This window comes from Limulus polyphemus, unplaced genomic scaffold, assembly GCF_000517525.1.
Source record: "Limulus polyphemus unplaced genomic scaffold, Limulus_polyphemus-2.1.2 Scaffold5460, whole genome shotgun sequence".
Taxonomy (NCBI): Eukaryota; Metazoa; Arthropoda; class Merostomata; order Xiphosura; family Limulidae; genus Limulus; species Limulus polyphemus.
In genome coordinates, this window is record NW_013671070.1 from 25,348 (window position 1) to 35,711 (window position 10,364).

At 30.2% G+C, this 10,364-nt stretch overlaps 1 protein-coding gene across 1 annotated transcript in view; it reads left to right on the forward strand.

Moving 5' to 3' along the window:
• Positions 1 to 398: 398 nt before the first annotated feature.
• Positions 399 to 10,364, forward strand: part of LOC106472604 (transmembrane 9 superfamily member 2-like) — a 36,156-nt gene continuing 26,190 nt past the window's right edge. The window contains exons 1-4 of the mRNA XM_013933257.2: positions 399 to 657; positions 4,771 to 4,838; positions 5,708 to 5,801; positions 9,006 to 9,133. Of these exons, the coding sequence (XP_013788711.1) occupies positions 532 to 657; positions 4,771 to 4,838; positions 5,708 to 5,801; positions 9,006 to 9,133 (416 nt within the window). The 5' untranslated portion in view covers positions 399 to 531. The remainder of the gene's footprint in view (positions 658 to 4,770; positions 4,839 to 5,707; positions 5,802 to 9,005; positions 9,134 to 10,364) is intronic.

The following is a 10,364-nucleotide window of genomic DNA, read 5'->3' on the forward strand; positions in this document are numbered from 1 at the left end:
ATATGGCACATAGATAATCTGGCGAAAAACCAACATACCGATGCTAATATCAAAATTAATCTGTTTTTCTCTATGCATACTCATTAATTCTAGCTAATTATCTTACTACCTTTAAGCGTGAATTGGACGTCTGTGTGCTCAAACTATTTTATGTTACTGAGAAATTATTTAAAAAAATTTATACCCACTATAAACTTGAGGTGTAAAAAGTGAATAAAAATTACAAAACAGTAAGCCCAATAATCTAAGTAATTATCACAGGATACGTTTGCTTAAATTAGCGGCAAGAGCAAACGCTTTTTTATTGTTGTGACAATCCACAATTATATGTTTCGCTGTTATTGAATTAGGGCGGGATCCCGTTTTCTTTCCATCCTTGGGAGAGGATGACAAGGGATAACCGGAATTAAGCCAATGAGATTATGCTTGTTGTCATATAGTCTGATAGTTTTCCGAGGATCTGATTTGGTTATAGTATACTATAAGCACACGGAGGTTTGGTGTTTTCTTTAAATTTTAGATTCCATCAAGATGTATCAACGCAATTTGTTGTTCACCTGCATTTTTACATTTTTAAGAACATCTCGCTCATTTTACTTGCCAGGCTTAGCTCCTGTTAATTACTGCGAGGAAGGTAAAACAACAGAAACTTGCAAGGTAAGTTGAGATGGTGCTATGTATGTGACTCTTGCGTATTGTTAATGTTAATAATAGATAAATAAATAAATACTATTCGGTAACCTACTCATTAACTTCCTTATAGCGATACATATGATGTTATTAAATTTATTGTTAATCGTACAAATATCCATCATTTCAGTTATTAATAATTGTTCAGACGGTTAAAATCTAATTCCCAATAAACGAAAGTGACCTCCTTTATAATTATTTTAGGCCATATTTTGTATTTTACAGAAATTTATTCAGTATTGTTTTGTTATTGCATATTATTATGCTTATTTTATTCGAATCTTGCCAAAAGTAAAATTAGATTAGCTCTGAGAATATAAATGTTAATTTATCTTTCTTGTCACTTAATGATTAATCCAAAGCTTGTCTGTCTGCTAGTGATGTAATTTGCTTTATTCACCCTGATTGTACACTGTATATAACTTGTAATACTTATTTAATATTCACGCTTTAAATCACAATATTCCAATAGCAATGACTCTTAGGTTTTGCGAGAGTGAATGGCACATCTTCAGTTTCAACATTAACAGTAATATCTGACGCATCACAAGTATGGTGTTTGACTGAAATACAGTGTGAAACTTCTAATAGCTATAGCAGAAGAAATGGTTTGTGTCAACTCATTATTGTAAGGAATGGTAAAATAAATAATCTCTAATCAAAGGTGTGATAAATTAGTAAATTTCAAGTTAATTTGCACACAAACTATGGGCATCACAAGATTGCATGTCATATACTCTTGTGTAGAATTACAAAAATTGTTTGAATGATAAATATTACAGTGTTAAAGATAGGACATCTCAGTTTTACTAATTAACTAGTATCTAATAAATGAAACAAACCAAACTGTTAAACCACTGTTGAAATTTAAACCTGACTTCATTTGAGTCAATTTATAAACTTTCACTTATTTGCAGTTCTTGTTCACTACTGGCCTTTAACTTGTTCTTTACACATAGGCTCATCTCATTTTACAGCACGTATCTGTTAATACTTGAAAATAATATGTGTCTTAAATTTACATTGTCGTGTACGTGAAGAGTTTACCACCTAATGGTGGAACCAATATAACCTAACAAACATTTAGGAATGTTAAAATCATATACCATGTTGGAAGTTAGGAAGATTTATATACAATCTTTATACCTGAAAAAACACCATAATCTGCCTACAGGCTTAAAAACATATATATATATTTTTCATGAGCTAACTGCTTCACATGATTTTAAGTTCATCTGTTGCTCACAGTAAGTTCTCACACTTTGGTTAATTGCCTGTCACCTACTTAGTTTGAGGCTGAAAGGCATTGTAAAGTAATAAAATTAAAAGCAAACAGCTGTGAAAAGTTGTAAAGATTAACAGCTTTATAAGCACAAATTAAGTAACATAGAACAAACCAAATTTACAAAAATATGAAGATGATTACCTCAACTTGGATGACTTTGGAAACAAATTAATCAATCAAATACTACTAAAACCATATTTCTGCACACGCTGTGTGGATAACACTTTCACTGTTATACCCAATGACAACTGCTTATAAAGCTGTTAATCTTTACAACATTTGTAGATAGCACGAAGTTCTACTTATCTTGATTAGTTGTGAAAAGGTTAGAAAGTTGAGGCTGTTAGGATAAATAATAATTGTAATTATAAATGTTGGAGATATACCACACTCTACAAACTTTAAATTTCGAAAACAGCAATGGGAGAGAAAAAATGCTTCACTTTAAAAAAAACAACATTTCGCCACTGTTAAAGTGGTATCATCAGGTACTCAGTACAATTGTACACGACACTTAAGTACATCCAACTGGTGACATCAACCACATAACCTTGACCTAGCGTAAGTATAAACCTACTCCTTATGTTTTATTTATTAAAGATTTGTACGCCTTTATTAAAATGGTTTCTTTTATTTTATGTTTATTAATATTAGGTTCTCTACAAATAATTCTAACAGTTTTATTTTCATTAAAATGTTGGTAAACATGATGGAACATGTCCATATTCTGGTATTCTAGTACTTAGGTTTCTATATATATATTATTACAGTCCGTACATTCTACTCTGTGAACAACTTCTTTCTCAATAGTAGTCGGTTTAATTCTATTGTTAAAGATTATATTCATCTTTTTTCTTTTTATTTAAAAAACAAATTGATTGTGTGTACAAAAGACTAAAAACTTGTCAAATTTTGTAAAGATGCACTTAGTATATTCATTTATAATATGTATTGTTTTATGGTTACATGGTGGCTAAAAAGCTGGTAACAGTGACCAATCATGTATACAGAGAGTTAAAAAGGAAAACAAATTTCAACAATGAACCATTATGTCAACAAGAAACCTTAACTAACCTTTAAGTAATCTCCAGTCATGTGACTTGTTTCATACTCTCTCTCTGCATGCACACACACACACACACACACACACACACACACACATGTACATATTTATATATTCCTATATCTAGGTAAACTACTTTCCTTATGACAACAAAAACTTTTCCAAATGTTATACATTTGTTACCATGGTAATCTTTTAATAAAGTTTTGTTACCCATTCAACCCATCTCTAAACTGTATATAACCTTACGTTATTTCAAGTTATCTGATATCATCTCATTGAAGAAAGGATAATATACTCTTTCCTTTATGTTTCACCACATTATGGAAGACTGCTATTCTGATTATGGAAAAGTTATTTTATGGGGATGACCTTGGAGTACCAAATGGCCCTTTATTGTCCCTAACATTATGTGATTTAGATTAATTTCAATAATCTGGCTGAATATACAGTTTTACTTGTACTTTTTGCCTCAGACTTTTGTTTTATGTAGTAGAGCTTCTTTGCTCTGCTAGGCTAACTTAAATACATGTATATATAAATCATAACAGTTGAGGACAACAAGAGACCGGTTGGTCCATCAAGACTGTCCCATCCTCTTAAAAATAAAGAAAACAAAAAAATCCAGCCATGATCATTTAAATATTCATCAAGCCTTCCCTTAAACCTACTACGTCCATCACATATGAAGGCAATTCACTCCAAAGGCCAACCACCCTTCTAGTAAAGTAAAACAATTTAAACTGAATATGACTCCTACCATACCTTGTTGTACCATTCTCTCTATGAAATAGAAAAAATAATGTATCAATATAGTTGATTACCTTAGCAATCTTGAAACCTTGGTGAAATCCCTTTTAATTCTTTTTTTGTCAAGAAAAACAATTTCAGTGATCTTAACTAGTCCTTGTTTGACCACCTCTCCATCACAGATATCCTCGTGATACTGACCTCTGTATTAGATGCTGAAATATAATCAAATACATGAATTAATTTAGTTAACTGCCCAGATCTACCCAATAGATTGCAATATGATGACTTCTCTACTAAGTAAGATACCCTGACCTATACTTAGGTCATCTCTGAATGAATTTGTGTTTTCATTGTTTTGTGATTTGTAACTTCACATTTTAAAAAATATTACAGTTTTTCTTTTACTATCTTACCAATGGCTTGTCTATTTACTGATCAGTTATGTTTATACTTTAAGATACATGTATGATTTTAAAGTGTGAATGTTGTTGTTAAAACATTGAATACATGTTTTGAAGTACAACTAAACTGATTACATTAAAACATTTTCAATTTTGGTACTTATTCCAAGAACTTGTGAGTGAAAATAAAGAATGTGTAACAATATGTCAACCATGCTGTATTTGCTGTATCCAGTGCTGATGAGACCTTTCATCCAATACCAGTGCTTATAAGGCCAACTGGGATAAGACAGACACAGAAATGGTTTAGAAATTATTTATCAAATTGTATAAAGAACAATTGTTGTGGTATGAACGAGGTTAAGTTGATGAGGTGGTATAAACTAGGTGAAGTTGATGAGGTGTAATTTTTATCAATTTTATATTATTCATTCAGAAATCGAATTAGGGTAATGATTAAAAGTACAATATTATTTATCTATTTTAAAACAAATTATTTGTTATTGCTATTATTTATTTTTATCTAGATTTAGTACATGAAATTAATGTTAGTACATGTGTATATAATTATTTTTCAGTCTGAAGTGGAGCTCTTTGTAAATCGACTTGATTCTGATGAATCGGTCATACCCTATGAATATCATCAGTGAGTATAGAGGACATAAATACATGGTTTAAGTGTGTGTGTGATGCAATTAGGCTAAGCATATATGTATATAATGGGAGAATAAATTATTATGAAAGGAGGACTGGCAAGATCTGTAATTAGAAGTTAGTATCCAAGTTAGTGTTGAAATACATAGAAAAAATGAAATTTTCTACATCAGTTTCTGGTCAATGGGGTCTAAAGAAACACAATGGTGGACATTTACATTTTGTCAAGAAAAGTAGCTATTGTGTGCCCCAAAAAAATATTGCATATGCAAATAAGATTATTATAAAAGGTAATTTTAGCACTAAGTATGAGAGGATTTCATGTAAATTGATTCTGTGTGAATATTTTGGCATTTTACAGTATTATTTTTGGGGGAAAAAAGGAATCTACTAAAAAAAAGTGACAAATAGTAGAATTTCATATTTTACCATAATGCCAAATCCACAGTTTTAAGTGTTCAAATTAGTTTTCAATAAAACCAAAAAATAATTTGCATACAGAACTTGGTTATGTATCAAAATATCTAAGCAGTTGAGGAGATATTAAAATACAGAAGTCAAAGGTCAAGAAACCTATGTGAACATAATGAGATAAAACAAAATAGTTCTATGTATGTAAGAGGTGAATTTGGGTTCTTTAAGAAGTATGTTCATGTATATGGCATTGTTTTACTCTTGTTACATGTTCTATAATGCACTGAAGAATATTAAAAAGCCATATAATAGACATTTAATAACATTAATCATGTAAAGTGAGGCTACAGAAATATAACACACAAAACTGGTCAACATTTGATATTATAAAAGAATGGGGAGCTCTTTTTTTCATTGATACCATTTTTTCTTCTCCCTTACTGTAAGTTTTGACTTTTGTGTGGCACCTATTGATGATTCTCCAGTGGAAAACTTGGGACAAGTGGTGTTTGGGGAACGGATAAGACCTTCTCCATACAAAGTAAGTGTTGATATGTGGTGTAACATTCCATTCATGCTTTTGAGAAAAGAATCCATTTTAAACACATTTTTCTTTGTAAAGGGTCAGTGTTATTTCCTGTTTCTTTACGTTCATTACTATAACAGTAGTCTGTAGCTTCCATATTATATATAATACGTTTCCATAAGAAAAGGTAAGTATTTGTAATATGTCCAGAATTACTATATAAATATATATGTGTAAGTTAAGTAGAATGTGACTGAGTTATTATTAATAGTACAGGATTGTATGTTTTTGCACCAATGCTGATGATTCCCATATGGTACTGCACATGTGTAAGCTAACATGTGTTGATATTTCTGGAAATAGATTTTTGATGGTAAGGTGAAAGCAATAGTTTATTGTAGTGGATGATCTTGCATATTAATACAGTCAATTAAAATAATTAACCTTTAAGATACTAGCTTATTTCACTTTAGCATTGAAATTTCATTGATAAAGCTGTTTTTAATGATATTTCAGTTGTTTATTAATGAGAAAAACAATTTAAAATGCATGTATTTATTAGTATGCAGCTTGTTTCTTAAGTGTCTTTAATATGGCAGTGATGTTTGAGCAGTATATGTATTTTTTCTTTTGTAATTTATTTCATTGTGAAGGAAATTGTCATTCTAAATGCCACAGAGTAGGAAGTGTAAATATATATTCATCTTCTAGCTCTTTTCTTTCCATTTAACTTTTCTTGTTATGCTAAATTATAGAAGTCCCAATATTTCACTTCATATTGAGCATAATACATTTTTTATTACACTCAACATTTCCAAGTTCATTATTTTGCATTTATTGAAAATCCTCTACATCACTGATAGTGTGGTAAGGATGAATTTTGGCTTGAGATTTTGTGTTAAGCCTAACAAAATTACAGCTTAAATGGAAGTGACAACGTTGATGTTTTGTTTTATAAAAGATATTATGATTTTTAATATTGTGATTGAATAAAGCAAGAGAAATATTTTCAAAATTAGAAATAAGCACAAGAAAATTTGTTATTCATTTTGGTCTCTACACAAGCAATACAAACAACACTTGAGTGAGTGTGGTAAGACCTGCTGGAATTGGGAGGCAATTATAGGATATTTCAGCTACTATATAACTTTCTGTTGTTCAGTATGTAATATATATGTGTATGTGTTTGTATATATAACTTTAGTAGAGCAGTCTTTCCAAGTTCACTGAGTTAGTGACAGTGTAGCTACCACATGTAGACGTATGTGTTACTGCACATGTGGAAACCATAAAAGTTGGTTAATAGATATACATATATACACTCTAATTTAATTAATTGGGATCTATATAAACACACATACTTACATACAGCCTAATTAATTAAAGCTGTCTGAGTAGTAATATCAAATAATAGTAATAAAATGTTTTCAGTGGTTTGTCTTTTACACAAAAATTATCTCTGCTATTACTTTAGTAAGTACAGATAAAAAAGTAGTTTGTTATAGGTACAAGCTTAACTAATCAAAAACACCTTAGGTGGGTAAAAAGGTGCCACCAAAAGAAGATTCAGTGTGTAACTTAAAGGAATGAAATCAAAATTATAGCATTGAATTTTTTGTAAAAAATTAGTACATATTTAGTACGTTTCATTGCTTTATACATAGGTGTTGTATAACAATTTTGAATTATTAATTGTGTTAGTTTTTGATATTTGGGTATATAATTTGTTAATATTAGGCACATTTATTCATCTTCTGAGTGTTCTTCAGCTTTTATATGTGGCAATTAAAATTCAAGACAGCACACAACCAGGTGCGAGAGGTTTAATTTGAATCTAATTTTTACTTCCTGCTTGTACCAGAGTTAAATTTTTTGATGAGTGGGAAGTTGTGTATTAATAAACAAGATCAGTGACAGCTCAGGCAATAATGACAAACTTTATTACTCATATTCTTGCCAAATTCAGCTTGAAATTGATACTATTTAATGGCAAGTTTAAAAAAATAGCCTTTTTCTATTTAAATGGCTATCATTTCTTTTTTATTGTATTTATATGTGTTGCATCGTAGTCATATTGCTGTTTATATGGCTGTGTGCTGTTTCTTGATATAGCACTTGTAGGTATTGTGTAATTGTCATATTGCTGTTTGTATTTCTTCACATAGTGCTTACAGGTATTGCATCATTGTTATATTGCTGTTTGTATTTCTTCACATAGTGCTTGCAGGTATTGCATCATTGTCGTATTGCTGTTTAATTGGAGGTTTATTTGATATAGCACTTGCAGGTATTGCATTGTTGTCATGTTACTGTTTATATGGCTGTTTTGTGTTTCTTGATATAGCACTTGTAGGTGTTGTATGATTGTCATATTACTGTTTCAGTGTCTGTTGCTTCTTTAGATAGTGTTTGTAGGAATTGCATTTTTGTCATAGGTGCTGCATTGTTGTCATATTGCTGTTTAAATGGCTATTTGTTGTTTCTTTATAGCACTTGAAGGTGCTGCATTGTTGTCATATTGCTGTTTAAATGGTTATTTGTTGTTTCTTTATAGCACTTGAAGTGCTGCATTTTTGTCATATTGCTGTTTAAATGGTTATTTGTTTCTTGATATAGCATTTAACATAGATTTTAGAAGCAGCTGCTGTTTATCCAATTGATATAAAAATTCAACTTTGTGATTTTAGTTTCATTATATCAACACTCATTTTCACGTGAATATTCAGAAAAATATAACAGGACATTGAGACATGTTTCATTTATGCAAATAACTAAATGAAGGAGAAAGAAATATATTTCTGTATCCAATTGTACACTTAATTGTAGTTTCTGTAATTTCTAGGGTAAAAACATAAACACACTCTTTGAATGTCTTTGATTTTGGCCCCCAAAATTGATAGGGCATTTATGTGACCTACACAGTTAGTGAACTAAATATATTGAAAGAAAAAATGTCTCATTTCTGTTAGTGAAGCTTGTTTGTACTCATTAATATTGTGCTATGCATCTTTCCAGAAGTTTTCCCTTGTTATAACTTTTTTTAGTTTGTAATAGGCCCTGCCAATGTTCAAAGTAATTTTTATATGAGAAAATTTTAATATTAAAATACATTCAGTTTCTCTATACAAAAGTTTTATTGGAATATTAAAACTGAAGATCATTTTTAAATATCTGTTACATTTTCTAAAGAGTTTTTTATTTTCTTTGTGGTTTTTCCAGTTGAACTTTTTAAAAAACCAAAAATGCACAAATCTGTGTCAGAAGATCTACAAAATGAAAAACAAGCAGGATATGAAGAATTTGAACATGTTGAAAAAGGGAATGATGCAGAACTATCAACATCATTGGTGTGTTATAGCTTTACATCTTTTTTTGCAATTGATATTTTATGATTCACTAAGAGATGTATTTTTTTTTAAGTTATGTTTTTGAAAAGTGCGCAAGTAAAAAGGAATTAGGTTTACATTGCTGAAGTGAATACCTTAATGCTTGAAACCTGTTTGTTTTGGTTTGTAAAGATGTTTGGATTTTGATTAAAAGTTTTTGTTTTTTTAAGAGGTTGAAATTAATATACATTAACCCTCTCCAGACAGGTCATGGGTCAAAGTCCATGTCATCGCATTTGTTGACTCATATTCAAAATTTTATTGAACTATTTCATGAATTTATGTCAATAAGTTTGGTATCAAACTGTAGATTATAATTCAAATTTTAGTATTATACATTATTTAATTTCTTAATTTAAAAGTAAATATTAAAAAACACAGTTAAGCATCAATTTTTGTGTCGCATAGTATGTTGAATACAGCACTGGTTTGAATTAGATGTTTGTGATGGCAAAATACTAAGTTTATAAAGCCAGAATATAAAATAAGAACCTCCTATCTTTTCTCTTTGATGATATATCACTCATGTAAGGAACCAAACACAGTGGCCCCATTCACCTCTTTCCAGTTTTGGAAACAGTCCATCATATACGCTTACTTCAATATATGACATGTGAATAACCAAGCGAAAGCTCAAAATGTCCTCCTAGTGGCTTTCTTTGCCATTTTCAAGGATGCCATCTCTTTCTTTCGAACCAAGATATCAAGGACGTAGGTTGTGTGTTTAGTCTGCTCAAAATTTAATATTTTTTTAGACCCAAATACAGCTTAGTCCCTTATATACACTTACTTTAATATATGACATGTGAATAACCATCAAAAGCTCAATGTCCCCTAGTGGCTTTCTTTGCCATTTTCATGTGTTAAGATGCCATCTCTTTCTTTTGAACCAAGATTTCAAGGAGGTAGGTTGTGTGTTTAGTCTGCTCAAAATTTCAAATTTTTTTTAGACCAACATACAGCTTAGTTACTAAGCTTGATATATTATAGTGGAATTTTATAGTATCGATGTAGTAATTTATGATTTTTTGGTTATTCAACCTTATAAATAAAACCTACAAAAATTTAGTTTCATATCCTCCATGTGTGAAATTTTAAAAGGCTTAGCAACCTACATCAAGCAGCAACTGAGTAAAAAGGTTGTAACTAGAAGAGATAATTTTTTGCTATACTTCTTTATTTACTGTTCTAT